General features: G+C 41.4%; 1 protein-coding gene across 1 annotated transcript in view; it reads right to left on the bottom strand.

Moving 5' to 3' along the window:
- The window catches only part of FAT3 (FAT atypical cadherin 3), a 595,653-nt gene that overhangs the window by 13,836 nt on the left and 562,987 nt on the right, over window positions 1-18,830 (bottom strand). Inside the window, 1 exon segment of the mRNA XM_027776536.1 lies at window positions 1,362-1,515. Within this exon segment, the coding sequence (XP_027632337.1) occupies window positions 1,362-1,515 (154 nt within the window).

The following is an 18,830-nucleotide window of genomic DNA, read 5'->3' as shown; positions in this document are numbered from 1 at the left end:
TGGAAAGAACCTGGGAACAGTTTTAGACACCGTTTGCTACCAAATCAGTTTGCCACGACTGTAGCCCAAACCCTTGTAATGGTTCTCAGGGCTTTGGGGATTGTCGAACTGCAGATAAAAGAGCTATGAACCTATATACCTGTTAGAGGGGGTCCCAAGAGGAAAAAGTCATTGGTTGTGACATTATCCTCTAATGGTTACAGTCATTTTTGGTTCCTCTGGGAACCTGGGGGCTGCAGGGGATAGGGAGATGGGTTGAGAGTGACATATCTTAACACGTTCTAGGCTTATGTTAAAGGCTAATATAAATACGAATTATCAACGAATTATCAAAAAGAAATGACTAAGGAATTCTAATGAAAAATAATTAAATCAATTTTATTCTCTTTCAAGCAATCCTGACTCTCTTCGAATATAATTATAAGCAGGTGTTTAAGTTGTATTCTTTCTTAGTTTAATATTATTTGAGAACACAGACTTCCTTTTCTTTCTCACTTTTCTCTCCTTCAGCAGTTGTTCTGGTATATTCATTTAAAAAGCCCAATCATCTATATTTTCGGTAATCCACCTTTTAAAATGTAGTTAAGTGTGCCTAATTTGAACAGATTGAGGCCAGGTCAACCGGAAATTGGTCAGAATCATAGAGTATTTAAAAATAAATGCAGCTTTAGTACTTTAAATTACATCTAATGATTCAAAGTCGGCTAAGTATTTCCTGGTAAAGTCCTCGGGAGATTTGCTCTAATGAATACGTAAGACTGATATGTAATTAGAATATCACTTGCTTGAGATTCCATATATATACTTCTGAAATGATCAAGGATGGTTGAAAGTGGTATTTTACTGATAACTTAGAACAGTCTCTTTCCATTTGGTTAATATTTCACTTTTACTCATATCTTGGGGGGAGAGAAGGAAGGTTTGCAAAGGAGAGGTAAGTGTTCGTGTCTCAGAGTGCTCCCAAAATGCTAGAGTCTGGTTAATGAATTCTGGGGAAATGGGTATCATGTATGTCAGTTTCAACAATTATACTGGAAACATTAGGAGACTTAGATGACTTTCTTTAACAGAATGATTTTGCTAATTACAGACTATATAGTAATTACATAAAAACTTCAAACTATAGAGAAGCATAAGGTAAAAAAATATAAATTACCCATAGGCCCCACTACCCAAAGATAATCCCTATTAATATTTCAGTCTCTTATCAGGATTCTCTGTGTAGTAAAGATACTTACTCTTTGCTAGCCCTATTAGTGGTAAGTGTTTTATCCTGGTTAGTTGCTTACTACTTTGCTTTCTTAGGAACAAAGGGGAAAGAAAAGCAGCAGAGAGAAAGACTGGTGCATAATCTCACTTACGTGACTCCAGTGAGACCGGCTTTACAATTGCAGATGAATGTGTTGCCTATCGGGTCACAGGAGCCTCCGTTCCGGCATGGGTTGGGGAAGCAGGCTGTGATCTCGGATTCACAGTTTCTCCCCGTGAACTGGGAGAGACAGGTACACTGATAGCCTGGGGAAACAGAGGACCTCGTAAGCCACAGATGCCACCGGTGAAGCTCAGATGCTAAGGTTTCAGTCATAACGTGTCCTCCTGATGCCTCATTGAACCATAATTTAGGCAGGCCCCAGACTGCAAGGATGATTAGCAAATTGGTTATCTGGAACACATCATGCCACAAAAATGCCAAGTGACAGTTTGGATTTCCTGTTAGTCCACAGAAATTCACCTAATTAACCACATAGATGAATGCTGGGGAGACAAGTAAGACACCCAGGGACAGGTTTCAAGAACAGAGACCATGATGAGGAAGAGGCTTTTTCTACCACACTGTGGCTGTAAAATGCAGGATGTTTCTAGATAGGAGTAGTTTACCATAGTTAGTATACTACCTCCTTTCCTTCACCCTGCTCCCGAAGCAGGCCAGCTGAAGGTTAGCAGGACTGCAGCCATTTAGAAATTAAGAATGGCCTCTTAGGAGAACAGTTGGGCCAAGTGCTGAGTCATAGGAAGATCTGTCTGAAGAACGTCAGATGAGAAACCAAGAATGAGTATTTGCAGTAAAATAGGAATTAGGACAAATACTCAGGAGAAACAGGATTGAAATGAGGAATGACTTGCTTGTATCTTGGTTCTATAAATACTGAGCACATGCAGAGCTTTCTGAGACAGGTTAATGGTGTTTAATGTTGACTGACTCTTTGCGGCCAAGTGACAGAAGTAAACTCCCTTCTTCTCTGAGCCCTTTTGTAGTTGCTGCGCAGTTGATTTTGGAGGGAATGACTTTGGGATCCGAGGTCAAATTTGCTTGCTGGCTAAAGCCTTGCCGGTTGCACTTGGGACCCTTCCCTGTCTCTGCTGTTTGAGGTCCTGGGGACGGACCTGGGGCATTTGTTGTAGCAGGCACTGTCCTCTGTGTTTGGGCTACTGAGGGACCGATTGGAGCATGTGCTGTTTGTTTTGGCCATTTGTTTGGGCTGGAGATGACTGTCCATCTGAAGTACCATGTGAAGGAAAGGCAAAGAGATGAGGTCTGAAGACACTAGGTTCATTTGTGACAGATGAATGGGCATACCTCCTCAGCTTCATCTCCAAGTTCCTTGGGATATATCAGTTCATGTTCTTCTTGGTGGATTTTAAAATCTCATACCTCTCTCTTTTTTTTTTTTTCTTTTTGCACTGCCTACTTGAATTTGTTGTTTTTCTTTTTTTCTTTTTGATTCTCTTATGGTTTTAAAATAAGAGGGATTCAAGGCTGCTTGGAAACCTTGTATTTCTTACTGAGGTTCAGCCAGTTCTGACTAAATTGTAAACTTCTCAGGTTTAACTCCTAAGCTCATTTGTAACAAAAGGAAAAGGTTAAAGAGGTCTTTGAAAAACCCAAATGCTATGAAAGTTGTGTAAGGTATGTGGGTGTGTGTGTGTGTGTATGTATGGGGATGCTTTTAATGAGCTTTTTCTGGTAAAAACAGCTGATGCGTATGGTTTTAAAAGTAAATTAGGTGACTGTAAATTGGATGTTTATAAATAAATTTTTTAGATAATCTGAGAGCTTAAAGTTAGGAGAAATTAAAAATTTATAAAATGTTTGAGTCATTTTTAAGTTAAAATACTTTAAGATGAAGTATAAAGTTTTCCACTTTGGGCTTTTTAAATCTTAATAGAGACAAAGTATTGGGTCAGTTAATAAGATTGTTCTGTTCATTGCAAAATCTATCAAGAAAGCGAATGGTTTTAAGAATTCTAAGATGTATACTCACAAGTTGTTCCTATATGACTTCAATTAAAAATTGTTTCCTGAGAATTAAAATTACTAAGAGCTAAAAATTCTGGTTATTACGCACTTACAAGATTGGAGAAAATTAAGGTTTGTTTTTGATAAGATAAATAACAAGGTATAAATATATACTCTAAACCAGCAGTTATTTAAGGTCACTTCTAGAAGATAATTTAAAAAGGAAACAAGGTAGAAAGAAGATAGGAAGAAAAAAGGAAAGATATGAAAAGAAGCTAGAAGGGCAAAGATATATTTTCGATTTAAAAAAATCTAGGAAAAAAATTTCATGTGATAAATTATTATGCTAAAATAAAATGGCTGAACTATTTGCATATGACAAACTGGCTAAAATCTGAAAAAATATTTTTAGGCTTATCCAAAACTTATTGATGAGGATGACTATTTCTTTGGCTATGCTGTTATCTTGGGGAGATACAGCCCACCAACATGTGTAAAGTCGTTTTTCTGAGGCTCTGTTGATTGTAGCTAATGACACTGCCAAATCTGTAAGTAATGTGCAGATGTCTTTAGATTCTCTAGCAAAAGTTGTGTTAGATAATAGGATGGTATTAGATTATATTTTAGCCAAACAAGGTGGTGGCCTCATATACACACATCCTCTCAAGTAGAGACAGGTGTTGAAACAATTAAACAACGGGCAATGTGGCTTCAGATCACTTCAAACCAACATACCCTTTGCTAAGGGAGAATGCTGATTGGTTTTCTAACCATTTCTAGGTTCCAAATGGACAATAAAATATAGGAACAAGAAAACTGTTAATTCCTGCTTTATTGATGTTACTGTTTGGGTATTTGATATTCAAAAGGATGCTCGCTCTGTGTTCTGAATATACCAAAGCTCGTGACCCAGTCATTCCACAAAATCAGGAGAGGGGCCGTTCAGCTTTGTCTTCATAAAATACAAATATAGAAACTGTGTGTGTTTGACAGTGGCATTTGAAGCAGATCAGCTTAAGACTTGGCAAAACTGCAGCCCTTTTGAAATTAAGAAAGGCTTTTCTTTTGTTATCTTTTTTTCCCTTTTTTAAAAATTAATTTTCGGAAAAGTGCTTGCACATTGATGTTTATTGCGGCACTATTCACAATTGCTAAGACGTGGAACCAACCCAAATGCCCCTGAACAAATGAATGGTTTGAAAAACTGTGGCACATATACTCTATGGAATACTATTCAGTCATAAAAAACAACAAAACCCTGGCTTTTGACAGAAAGTGGAAAAATATGTAAGATTTACTGCTGAGTGAAGCAAGCCAGGCTATGAAGGAGAGACATTGTATGTCCCCACTTAATATATACCATGTGTCCGCAGTATGTCCCCACTTAATATATACCATGTGTCCGCACTCTGACTGAAACTGATTGACTAAAGGATATACAAACACAATACATGGGTGTAAATACCAGATAGTTTGTGTGGAAGAGTAGGGCCTGAGGAAGGACAGGTAGAAGAAAAATTTGGAGGCAAAACTTAATGGGACAAAGAAATGTGGTATTATCTGTTGAAGATATTTTATAGTTTGATCAACTGGACTAGGGAGAAATGTTCACATATTGAAATATTCACTCTGTAAGCTAAAAAATGTGATTTAATGTATAAAAAAAGTGAAATAAAAAATTAATTTAACATTCTTTCACTGAACATCATCACAGCATACAAAATGTGATTTGCCAACCAGAATACACTGTAAAGTGGCTTAATCATACATGTTGTCATCAACAATTTTCCATTTCTTGTTGGGTATTTGATATTCAAAAGGATGCTTATACACACACACACACACACACACACACACACATTTTTTTTCTCCTTATTTCTCCCTCTGCCATTTTGCACCCTACTCCCACTAACGAGAATAATCTGACCAAGTACTGAGTCATGGGGAGGTCAGATGAGAAACCAGGTTTGAGTATTTGAAGTAAAATGAGAATCGGTATAATTACTCAGGGGAAAATGACTGACTCTGATTCTAGTGAGGGATGATTCGTACCTGTTTGTATCTTGGATCTATACATACTGAGAACATGTTGAGCTTTTTGAGATAATAATGGTGTTTTTTGACTCTCCTTGCGGTTACAGAAATAAATTCCTTTCTTTCCCAGCTTCTGCCTCTTGTTTGATTGACTGGGAGAAGCAGCAGCCAGACTTAGTTGGCCAGTAACACACCTACCCTCTGTGCCCTTTCTCCTTAGCTGAGAACTGAAACCATCACCTGGAGAGGGAGGAAAGAGCCGCTAAAAGGATTATTTATCAATCCAAATGAATCTGAGACTGACACAGGCATAGGGTAGGGGAAGAATTCCAGCTTTCACCCAGCAAACCTACTCAGATCCTTTTTTGAGATCTTTTTCACTTTCTCAATTCATGGATGCATTGTAAAGAAACAGGCAACAATGTCTCTCCGACAGAGAATGTTAAATATCAGATGAGGTGAGATCTAAGGGGAAATAATATCACCTACCCCTCAGAGATAGGAAAATCAGTAAGGATATTCTTTTTTCCTAGTTAAAAAATTAATAAAAATAGGAACTATATCTTAGGTTAAAGTTTTATATGCACATAGTAAAGAAGCAAATAGTGAAGCAGGCGAGACACCATCTTGGAGGAGTGGCTCCATCTTGGAAGAGTGCCTCCAAGAGAAGCGGGGAATGAAGAAGGTGTGACTCCATCTTGGAGGAGCGCCTCCATTATAAACTTAGATTCTTATGACTGGAAATTTGCCTTCTCCTTTGTCCCTAAAAGCAAACAGAGTGAATTAACACTCCTATTGTCTTTAAACCCCACTTCTCCTAGTTGTCTTAAGATAAGGTCCAGTCATTGGACCTTACCCTGAGCCATGAAGACCATTAGATTCCATTGTGTTTAGGTAGGGATGGAACATACCATCAGGGATGATTAACCTGCTTACCTGCTTGTTCTGCCTCAGTGATATGCTTTTGCTAGCTTTTACATTGTAAAACCCTACCCCCTATCCTTTCAAGCCCACCTTGTGATTGCCACATCAACCCAAAAAAGTGTGATTTTTGCCTTTATAAGCACCCTTCACCTTGCACTCAAGGCTCCGGGGTTTTGAGAGACAGGAGTCCCCCCCATATGCTGCCGACTTCATCAGTAAACTGCAATTAATTAGGCTATGTCTGGATGTCCTCTTATTTCTCGCTGAGTAGACTATAACAATAGTTTTACAAGTCTCATTTTGTAAAATGGCAATCTTCCCTCCCATTTACACATCCTTAGAAGAAATCTGGGCATCTCTTATAGAGTATTTCAGATTTTTTTCCTATGGCATTTTGCTATTCAGTGATTATTTTAATTTAAGACTTTTTTATTTATTTATTTTTTTAGGAGAGGGTCTTGCTACGTTGTGATTGTTCTGCTTCAGCCTTCCTAGTAGCTGGCTACAGGGCACGCCACTGTGCCCAACTTTTGTGGTCTGCTTGGAATCGAACCTGGCCTCCTGTGTGGCCTCAGCCTGTGAGCAGCAGTATCAACCAGTGTGCATGACTGTGGCTAGGCCTTAAGGCATTTCCTAGTGGTTTTCCACTTTTTATTTCAAACCTTCAGCCCCACTACAAAAGGACACTCTTCTCATACCCCGATATATTGTAATACTTTAATTTTGGTTTCATCACAAATCAGTATTTGTATTATTCTGAGTAACTATGAAATGCTGTTTGCAGCTAAGTCATGGAGTAAACTATATTTGCATGCACACCTTTCTGTTTTCCCTGGAGTTAAACATTGGCCCCTGATTTTGGCTTGCTTATTTTCTGAATACTTATTGCTAATTCAACCCAAAATTCTTCATCTATTAGGTCTCTCTGTGTTTATTTACATCTGGTGCCCTGTGTTTTCATATCCTGAAGAAGTCCCTCCTGAGGCTTTCTGGCTGGCTCTGCCCTGGGTAGTTTCCTCTCTCCTTGCTTTCTTCTTGTCTTGTGTTTCATGTATCTTCTGTCTTCCAATTTCTTAGTTCACCATCTCCCTTCACTAGAGTGCATTGTACAGTTGCTTCCCAAGAGACTTAAGAGGAGGTGAATTTTGTGAGAAAGTGTATAGGTATGTCTTTACTCCAGCCCCATACATCTTTGCTAGGTTGTGTAAGGAATTCTAAGCAAACCCTGATATGTTGCTTTAAAGAAATCCCAAACATTTTTTTCCCTAAAGTCTGTGACTTGTTTTTTGTTTGTTTCTTTCTTTCTTCCCAATATCTTGAAAGATCTTTTTTCTGAGATCCACTTCAATATGAATTTGTTTTTAACCTATACTGTCATTTGGCAGGCCATTGCAATCTGGAAATTCTTGTCCTTTGCCTTTGGGAAAATTGATGATTTCATTGGTAGTTTATTTTCCTTTACTTTGTCTTTATGGAACTTTTGTTGTTTGAATATCACATCTCTTGGACTTTCCTCTAACTTTATCTTTGTTTTACATTAAATGTCTGTAGGACCTTCCCCCTCTCTTCCTGAGGGAGTTTCTTCTAAAACTGCTATTTAGAATTTTCATTTATGTTGACATTTTCCAAGAACTTCTTCTGATTTTTTTTTAAACATGCAGTGTTGTACTCCTGTGTTGTGGCTAGAAAAACTTCTCTTACTTTTCTGAGAGCATTAATAATAGTTTTATGAAGTTTTCTCCTGTATTGTTTCTTCCAACTTGTTTTTTTCTAATTCTTTTAGTCTCTGTGATGGTTAACTTTATGTGTCAACTTGCTTAGGCTACTGGTGCCCAGTCGTTTGGTCCAATACTTGTCTAAGATGTTGCTGTAAAGGTATTTATGAATGTGATTAACATTTTCAATCAGTTGGCATTAATGAAAGCATACTACTCCTCATAATGTAAATGGGCCTTATCCATTCAGCCCAAGGCGATAAGAAAGAATTCTGCCTTAATATCCCAACGTAAAAGAAATCTTGTCCATGTTTCCAGTCTGCTGGCCTGTTCTGTAGATTCTGAAGTCAATACTGTAAAATCAACTCTTACATGAACTTCCAGCCTTCCAGCATGCTCTGTAAACCTCAGACTTGACAGCCCCACAGTCATGTGAGCCAATTCAAGATAAATCTTTCTGTGTGGGTGTGTCCATATCTCCTATTGGTTCTAGTTCTCTGAAGAACCTTAATATTTTCTTTTTATTACAAGTTAGAGGGTTTCCTTCCTTATTTGGTTAATCTTTATTTACTTGCTCATATTAAAGAACACTTGGGACCAGCAGCTGGCGTGATGGCTATGTCGCTAGACTCCCATATAGTCAATCATGGTTCGAGTCCCAGATTCAGTGGCTTAAACTCAAGTTGGGCACGTGTGTGTGCGTGCCCAGGATCCCGAGAGAAGAATAGAGGAGAAGGGATTGTGGCATGTCCATCCCCCCTGGGGGGTGATTTCTTGCTTTCTGTCTTTCTGTCTCTTTCTATCTCTGTCTTTCTGGCGAGCACATGCATCCTATAGCAAAAACCTTTCCAAAAAAAAAAAAAAAAGAGCGAGGCACTCAAAACACTAGAAAAACACTAGAAGTACAATGGGAAGCTCTGAGCACATGAATGGGACTCATCAACTGTGAAACTGAGTCCGTATCTTGGGGTTGGTCAACTTCCCTAGTAATGACTGTTCTTATCACCAGATCAGAGGGAGGTTAAAGGACTGATTTCTACCATGCAGAAAACTGGGTGGTAGAGAAGAAGGGGTGGTTGTAAGTATCAGCTTCCAGCAAACTTATTATTGCATTTACTTTAATCCCCCTGTACAGCACCATGTCAGGAACTCTCCAGTCCTGAAACCCTGCATTTCAACATCACCTGTGGGCTGTGCCAGGGTGTGGATGGAACAGTTGCCTGACTGTGCAGAGGAAGGGTAGGAACCCAGATTGGAATCCGACTGCTTCTTGGATGTTTGACTCATCAAGTCCTTCTCCCTACCATCTCCCCTTCAGAAGGTGTTGATGCCCCTTACTTCTGAATCTTTCTTTCCTATATACCGTTAGGAGTCCTGTTTCAAGCTTCTCTTCTCCCTTCCTCACCACCCATCCCTCTGCCTTCTACCTCCGAACTTCTGTTACCGTCATCATCTTTCCAATTCTTCTCACATCCATGGGCTTATAATTTATTAAAAATTATCTTTTTATAGATAGTAATGCAGTAGTAAAGCATGCTCTGCAAGGTCTGCCCAAATGGGAAGGTTACTGGCTCATGTCTAGAGACCTCCCTTGAGTATGCCGGGCATGCTTAGGCCCATGACCTGGGCTGTCTGGGACTGGGGTGGATCATGGCATCAGAATCCTGTCGAGGTGCCATTCCTCTGTCTGTGTCTCTCCATCTCTTTTACTTATGGAATCAACAAACTTCAAAACAAAACAGAACCAAAAACCTTTATCTCTACAGTAGTGAGGTTGTGACAGCAAGATGCCACATGAAGTGATTAATGAGAACTTTCTCATTTCTAAGATCTTGTGTAAAAGCTGTAAAGAACTGTCCTCGCTCTTACTTGAAGGGTTCTTGGGTTAATCTCTGCTTCCCCAGTTGTCAATGAGTGATGCTAGGATTTCATAGATCATCTCTACTATAGATCTAAAATAGTTTAAAAAATCTACAGACTGAAATAGTGCAAGCTCTTAAGGATGTTTTACTGAACCCACATTAGAACTGTCGTGTACAGGAGGACATTTATGAGTGTATGTGTGTGTGTGTGTGTGTGTGTGTGTGTGTGTTCATAGGTGCAAAGAGAAAAAGTCTCATTAGAAAGCAAAAGAAATCTTTACATTTCCAAGGGAGAGGGAACTATGTAGCCTGAGCCTGCCTGGCACCAAGAAAAAGGAGGTCAGAGACCGAGGTTCAGAAAGAGACATGCACATTTAAGGAAATCAACGCTCTTAAATGAAAATACCAGAGAACTTGAAAAAGACTATTGTTGATGCAAATTGTGCCCCAAAAAAGGACAGAAGTCTGGAGCCTGGAGCCTGTGGGCAGCATGCAGTAGTGTGAGATGTGCTTGCTTCAAATTAGGCTTAATCTTTTATATTTGGGAAGTTTCATATATTCATGAGTTGGGGACTTCTAGATAAGTTGGGATTGGAAAAAATGCTTCCTTATGTCACCTGGTTAATGCTTAGCCAGGATACCATGCCATTTGGAGATAGAGCAACTTGTGAGGATGAATGAGATTCTTTTTCAGATGAAAAGGAGGAGTGGGTCAGCGTGGTATGGGATGCTGGAACGCACATGGAGGCGGTGGGAAGGAAGTCAGGAAAGGAGTCCAGGGCAGAAACTCAGCTTCCCCCTCTCCAGCTCCTACTTGGCAAACCTCTGACAAATAAAGCTGTATCAGAAACAGTTGGGGGCAGGGGAGGGTCAAGGAGGTGTTATCTGAATAGGGATATTTAAATCACTATCATGGAAACTGGATTTTAACTTGGGCTGAAGGAATAGAACTTATATATGATATAGGATCTATATCATATATATAATTTTTTTATTTTAATTTTTTTTCCTGATGGCAGAGAGTCAAACTTATGTCCCTCTACCTTGGAAAATCAGAATTTAAAATGAGATGCTTTTTAAATGAGATGCTATTTCTAGGACACTGTTTTACTCATTTTCTTTATTATTTCTGGGATATCTAGTAGCACTTGGTGCATTAGCATGCTTGACTGGTTACCTGATCCACACTGACCGGGTGCCTAAGCAGCAGGTGGTGGGGTTCTGGAGCCCGCTCTACTAGGTTGTGAATGATGACTGTTCGGTAACCAAGAATTGGGCAGGCCTGTTACTAAACCATTGGTTGCTTGACATCAGCCCTGCTGGGAATATTTTCACCACAGAAATGAAACATGACATGCAAATCAAGAGCTGGTTTACCAGTGCACCCCTGGATTAGGGACCAAGCCAGGGGCTGCTGACCTAGACATGTACAAGCCTTTTACAGATGAGGACGCTGAGAAACAGGGATTTCATATTCATGGTCAGTAAGCTGGTGTGGATTTGAACCCAGGCAGTCAGGCTCCAGAGCCCTGAACTATCCAGTATTCTTTAACTCTAAGAACCACCCTTCATTACACTCCCTATGTGTATTTCTGTTTATCAAAAAGGGAAGCAAACTTCTTAGAAACTGCTCTTATCTTGAATCTATGGGACAAAGGATGCAGAGGCTCTTTGGAAAAAGCCTTAGTTTAGAACTTAAAATTTGCTATTTTTATATTAACACAGTGAGAGGAAAAATAATTTAGATAAAAAAGAAAAAGTGGAGCTACCCAGTGGTCAACTGTGGTATTTGATTCCTGGACCCAGAGGCTTGAAAAACAGGCTGTGTGTGTGTGCACTCATGCTGTGCAGGCCCCAAATCCTAATAGGAGAACAGAGAAGGGATTGCTTCATGGCCGCCCCCCTAGGGGGGTGATTTCTCACTTTCCCTTTCTCTCTCTCTCTCTCTCTCTCCTGGTGAGCACATGTGCCCTATAGTAAAACTTAAAACACTAATTTGTTAACTTTTTAAAAACATTTTAATTGAAGGATAGTGATTGTCTATTGTCTGTGAAAGGCTTGTTTTTTTTGGGGGGGGAGAGGTTTTCGCTATAGGGCACGTGCGCTCGCCAGACAGACAGAGAGAGACATAGAGACAGAAAGCAAGAAATCCCCCCCCAGGGGGGATGGTCACGCCGCAATCCCTTCTCCTCCATTCTCCTACTGGAATCTTGGGTACGCACGCACACGTGCCCGGCGTGAGTTTTAAGTCACTGGGTCCAGGACGCGAACCGTGGTCGACTATGTGGGAGTCCAGTGACATAGCCATTACGCTAACTGCTGGTTCCCATGTTGTTTTACAAAATTGCTTTCGCAAAGTATTATTTATGGTCTTATCCTGCCATGGGTTCCATTCATTTTTATAATATCAATAAGTCTGCCCTAATGACACCAAACAACCTAATGCTTTAGTGTGTTTAGATTACTTTCAGTCCTTCTAGGAAGGACCACAGTTAATTCTACTAAGGGAAAAGTCCCATGAACATCCCAACTCCATGGGGTGTTAGCGAGGTTAAGTGGCTTGTTCAAGGACATAGAGCTGGTTAGTGACTGTTTGAACTGGAATTCAGGCTTTCTGACTCTCAGATCTTTCTATAAGATTTTACTGGCATCAGAACTTGTCAGTGAGCCAGAGCTCATTACTTGCTAGGAAGAGGAAGCGCCTTGTAGTTACTTCCCATGGCTCTCCAGGAAGCAGAAGAGATACAGTGGGGAGGACAATTTCAGACACTCCTTCTGGGAGCCAAATAATCATTAAATAGTAAAGATAATAGCATAATAAAATTTCTAATCATCCCATGCATAACCATATGTTGCTATAAAACACACAAATAAAGGGAACAGAATTCTAAGAGATATCTAGGCATTATTTGATCACAGATAATAATGAACGCTTTCATAAATGCAAAAGAGAAATAAAATTCTGGGGATAAGCCCAAAGTCTTATTAAAATTTTTGTTGGGATGGAGAATACCAAGTAAGGAAATTATTAATAAGAATAAGGGCTTATTATGTAATAGGAAAAAAGTTCTAAGAAATGTCTGTGCATTATATCACGATTTTTTTACAATAATCTTAGGCCATAAGTACTGTTATTGTGGTTACCTTACAAATGAGAAAACAGAAGCTTAAATAAGATGGTTTTCCCAAGGTTACATAGCCAAAAAGCAGCAGATGTGCGTTGTACCAGTTCTCAAATTTATAAAGGAAATGGTCCTACCAGAGTTGAGATAATGTACAAAAAGAGGTCGTAGCTTGTTTTCCCTCAGATCCTGGCCAAAGGAGAAAAGTGTATTTTTAAGCCTTGCTTTCAAACTGTGTTCCCGTTTACAGCTCTCCTACTTAGAGCAGATGCAGATGGTTTGGAAATCTGTACCTAGACAGACTTAAATGGCCTCTTCCTTTCCTTTCTCAAAAAGAACATCATAAAACCCATTAAATGCAAAAACAGAAATAGTATAGCAATTATTGCATGAATTTGGGTGGTGTCGGCAAATGATCAAGATAATTTCTATTTTCCTCTTTTTTTTTTTTCTTTTGAGAGGTTTTTGCTATAGGGCATGTATGCTTGCTAGAAAGACAGAGAGAGACAGAAAGTGAGAAATCACCCACTGGCGGGGATGACCATGCCGCAATCCCTTCTCCTCCCTTCTCCTCTCAGGATCCTGGGTACACATGTGCCTGGTGTGAGTTTAAGCCACTGGGTCTGGGACTCAAACCACGGTTGACTACATGGGAGTCCAGCAACATAGCCATTACATCAACTGCTTGGTCCCGCTATCTTTGTCTTTTAACTTGTAGTGATTTGCCGACACGATTCATCCAGGTAATGGCTCACCTCTCTGCTCTGCTCACCTGTGTAGGTTAAACATCGTTCCAACCGGGTTTGGCGGCCTTGATCGCGGAACACTGGCTTGCTGCATGAACGTGGAAATGATGACAGATATGCAACCAGGCCTTGGGAATCTGAAGTCGGCATCAACCACTATGCTTGCTGAATTACGGATTTCATTTAGAAGCTCAGAGAACGACACGGTTTGGGGAGGCATCTGGTGTGTGCAGTGAGGCCCTGGGTACAAGTTTAAGTTCTGGCTGTTACCCACCAGCTGGGTGTGATCATGGCTGAGGCTCCTGACCCCCAGGAACCTCCTTATTTTTATCCAGTAAATGAGACTCACTAATATCCGCTTCGTAGGGAATAATAGGTTTCCGGATTCATAAACCACAATGAAGCACACAAACATTAGGTGCTTTATTGTTGTAATTACTGTAATTACTATGGATTCTGAAATCGGCTTCATTTCTGTATTGCCCATAAACCAAACAACAGAAAGCCATGGGAGTTTTTCACTCTGACTTCTCGGGCTGAATATTGGGAAACATTCAAACCATTAGCCCATGCGAATCTCAATCAGTGTGAAGAACTGGTGGGTGAATTAGGTGAGATGCTTATCATAAGCAGGTTTGAGGATAGCTATAGATCCTGACCTTGGCTACTACTTGGCCATTTCAACTTGCAGGTTCTGGCTTTCCTTTTACCAGGCAGGCTAGATTCAGTGTCTTTGGACCGTGTCAAATGAAAACCTTTGAAGGTGAGCCCTGTAAGGTTCCCTAGGACAGCTGGCTCACAGTTCCTATACTGGGTATTAGGTCAAGCCTCTAATACTTTCTTTGATCTGGAAACCTTTAATGTGTTAATGACATTAGGCACATAGTTAATTCTCACCTTCCTGTTTTTCCTTTTCTGTCTGCACATGACCTATTGAGTTTTTCTATTAGTATGTATAATTATTAATGCTATTACTATTAGCTTTTTCAAAAGTACATACACACAACAAAATGAATTTGTTATTTAGAAGAATGTCACCCAGAAATTACTTTTTCATAAGCTACAAAACTCAGTCAAATGGTGTCCGGAGTATATGGCTTCTCCCTTCTCTGTGCCACTGTGCTTGGTAGGCCGGGGGCACAGCACATATGGGGAATATTGTTCAAGTCCCCAAAGCTACCTGCGAGGGAAGAGAAGCCACTGATCACAGAGACAGTATGGAGACCCAGAATTCAACACAGAGCTCAGCGAGGCAGGCACGTAATCAGAGTTTGATGGACTGAATTTACCTAGCCCCTTATAAGTTAGGGACACAAAATACCTATTGAAACCTGACCCAGGACCAGCAGGTGGTGTAATGGTTTCACTGCTGGACTCCATGTAGTCCACTGTGGTTTGAGGCCCAGACCAGGTGGCTTAAAACTCAAACCAGGTGCATGTGTGCATGTCCAAAATCCAGAGAGGAGAATGGAGGAGAATGGCATGGCCATTCCCCATGGAGGGTGTTTCTCGCTTTCTTGTCTCTCTTTCTCTCTTTGTCTCTCTGGTGAGCACACGTGCCCTATAGTAAAAAAAATCTCTCTCAAAAAAAAATAATAAGATGGGACCAGCAGTTGGTGTAATGGCTATGTCACTGGATTCCTATGTAGTTGACCGTGTTTCGAGTCCTGAACTCATGCCAGATGTCTGTGCCCAAGATCCTGAGAGGAGAAAGGAGCACAAGGGATTGTGGCGTGGCCATCCACCTGGGGGGTTATTTCTCACTTTCTGTCTCTCTGTCTTTCTGGTGAGTGCCCTATAGCAAAAGCCTCCCCCTCAAAAAAAAAAAAATTAAAAAAGAGAAGAATCTGACCCAAAGTAGTATGGGGACTTTGTTGATGAAAACACTTCAATGCCCAACTATCTGTAACACCCAAGAACTTACTGTTTCATGCAACTTGGAAAGCAGAGAACTCACAACTGCTTAGAGAGAGTACACAGACACTGTTACTTTCATTTGTGAAGGGGAGCTCAGGGTAGCCCCAAACTCCTGGCTGGGGAACAAAGTTCCATATTTACACTAAATTTTTGAGATGCAGGCTATGCATCTGACTTTCAATCCCTGCATGTTCTATGTCTGTTTACATCTCCTGGAATTCATTGATGTGCATTCCTGTAAATTCAGTTACTGGATTCCCAAATGTCAGTGGTTCTCAAACTCAGAAGTGCCCAGAACCATCTGGGAGGTTTGATAAAAGCAGAGATGTCCAAATTCCATCTACCCTTGTAGATTCTGGTTCTATAGGTTTGGGACTCCCCATCTCTACTCCCTAACTTTCCCCTGAGAAGTTTTTTGGCAATAAGTTCAAGAATTTGCAAATATGATTCAGTGACCTAGTAGAAGGTTTCTCTGAAATGGACAACAAATGATGGAGTCTAGTGAATAGTCTCCTTTTTCATTTGCAATCTAGACTCTTCCATACCAAGGTCTTATTATAACAAGGTCTCAGGTGGTGCTGATACATGTCAGTTTGAGAACTTCTATATACAGTATGAGAAGAAAAACAAACAAACAAACAAAAAAACAAAAAAACGAGAAGTTTTCTCAAGTTTCAGAGGAGTACAGAAACAGAGAGAAATTCATATATCACCTAGGGATCTTGTTAAAACACCGACTTTCATTTAGGGGTTTGGTATGGGATCTGAGAGTGTGCCTTTTCTAAGATTCCCAGTGATACTAACATGGCTTTCTGGCCCCTAGAACACACTTTTAGTAGCCAGAGTTAAGAGTATAAGCTGAGAGGTCCCACAAACCTGGGTCGAATCTTGGCTTTACCACTTTACTAACTGAGATGCTAGGGTCATTATATACGTTGCCTCTCTGGCTCATTTCCTTATCTGTGAAATGGGAATGGGCAGGTGGGAAGGGAGAGCAGTCATGATCCCAGAGTACTGTGATAACTGAACGTCTAAGTACATAAGCACTTACAATATAAGTACCTACTCTTGCACCAAGCACACAGTAAGAGTCCAACAAAAAGTAAGGCTTACCCTTAAAAATTTATGCAACTTTTGGGGCTGGCAGGTGGCATGGTGCTTAAAGGCGCTGGACTCCCACATGGTCGACCATGGTTCAAGTCCCGGACTTGGTGGCTTGCTGTCTCACTTTCTCTCTCTCTCTCTCTGTCCCTCTCTGGTCAAATTGAAATAAATAAATAAACAAAGTTAAATAATTATTTTAAAAAAAATTTATGCAACTTTTGGGACCAGCAGATGGCATAATGGTTACATTACTGGACTCCCATGTACTTGACCATGGTTCAAGTCCCAGACCTGGAGGCTTGAAACTCATGCTTGGTGAGTGTATGTGCATACCCAAGATCCCAAGATGAGAATGGAGGAGAAGGGATTGCAGTGCAGCCATCCCCCTAGGGGGTGATTTCTTGCTTTCTATCTCTCTGTCTCTCCAGTGAGTGCACGTGCCCTATAGCAAAAAACAAGCAAACAAACCAGAAAAACTCATAAAAAAAATTGCCCAACTTTCTATTTCAGGAGTTAGGCTTCTAGTCTCATGCAAAGTTGTCTGAATGACTATTTCTGGCCGAGTGCCTGCCTGGCTTGCTACGTTGCTTTGCAAATTATAGCCTTGCCTCAACTGTATTTTCCATTAACGTGCTTGAGCTGAGCACAATAAGGCAAGAAGGATTGAGCACTTCTTATTCAGATTGTGGGTACTTTGGGGCTGTTCCCTACCCACTGTGTCTAGAAATGCAGGGGTCAGAATGGGACCCGGCCTTTCCTTCTCCACGGTGGTTGCTATTTCTAGCTCATGTTTATAAAATACATGTAATTTTAAGGCTTTACCAAGAGAAAGCCTTCCTTCTGTGGTTGATTTATAGAGTCATATTTATACTCTTATTACAAGTCAGCATTCTGGGCTCTGAATTCCCTGGGGTTCCTCTGGCTTGCCCCTGGGATAGCTAGTTTATAACACTGGTCAAACCCGCTGACCACGCCATTCCAAGTGAGCAGGCTCAGCTTCCCTGCATTTCATGCCAAAGGTTGGGTTGGGTTTGAGGGTGGTTGCAATAGAACCCCATGTCTCTGAAAATCCTGCCTGCTATGGGTTGCCAGCTTTACAGTAAAGATTCCCAATACTCTGAAATACTGTGGTAGGGTTGTTACAGATTAAGAGTGGAGAGTGTCACCAGAAGAGACAATGACCACTATTCTAGCATTCTTCAGTGGTCAAGGGGAGGATTAGCTAAAATATGTGTTCTGGAATTTTAAAACAACACAATAACAGAAGGTCTAAAAAAAGATGTTTACACAGTTAACTTTTGCCAGCAGAACTTCCATGTGCCAGGAATCTCATCTTAAGCTCCACATTCTACTTTTTCTACCCCAAATAGTCTCTTTGAGTACTGTACGCATACTATGTGGCGTGCCCCCGCCCATCGAGTGGCCCAAGATGGCGCTGAGAGGAAGTGCCTTGAGAGCACATGAGGCAAACAACTTTGAGGAGGTACATTACCCGGAAGGTGTGATCACAACCACCCACCAATCCCTCCGCGCCCCTCCGTGTGTGGACAGTGCATGCGACCTATCAGGACTAGTTCCGCATACGTGAACAGTGCCCTGATTGGTGGGGACTCCTATTTAAGGGGACCGGGATGGGAAGAAGGGCGGAAGCAGCTATACAATAAAGTCCTGATGAGAAGACTGTCTCCTGGTCGTTCCTGACGCGACAACTGGTGGCTCGTGTGGGGAAAAACTTCACTCTCCCTCGTCGCGAGACCAAGGACAGCCAGAACTCACCAGGCAGGAGAAACGCCGGCCGGCACCTCGAGAAGGAGGTGAGTCTCCCCGGAAGAGAAGGGGAAGCATTGTCCTCGGCAGTGAGGACGGAGCTCCGGTGAGAGGAGCGCTCGGGAACCCCCAGTAGAGAGGGCTCCCCCCCCCATTGTCCTCGGCAGTGAGGACGGAGCTCCGGTGAGAGGAGCGCTCGGGAACCCCCAGTAGAGAGGGCTCCCCCCCCCATTGTCCTCGGCAGTGAGGACGGAGCTCCGGTGAGAGGAGCGCTCGGGAACCCCCAGTAGAGAGGGCTCCCCCCCCCATTGTCCTCGGCAGTGAGGACGGAGCTCCGGTGAGAGGAGCGCTCGGGAACCCCCAGTAGAGAGGGCTCCCCCCCACCCCTCCCACCCCTCGCC

Source organism: Tupaia chinensis, unplaced genomic scaffold (genome assembly GCF_000334495.1).
Source record: "Tupaia chinensis unplaced genomic scaffold, TupChi_1.0 Scaffold000680_1, whole genome shotgun sequence".
Classification (NCBI taxonomy): domain Eukaryota; kingdom Metazoa; phylum Chordata; class Mammalia; order Scandentia; family Tupaiidae; genus Tupaia; species Tupaia belangeri.
Note: the sequence above shows the minus strand (reverse complement) of the source record. Positions and strands in the feature narration are given on the sequence as shown.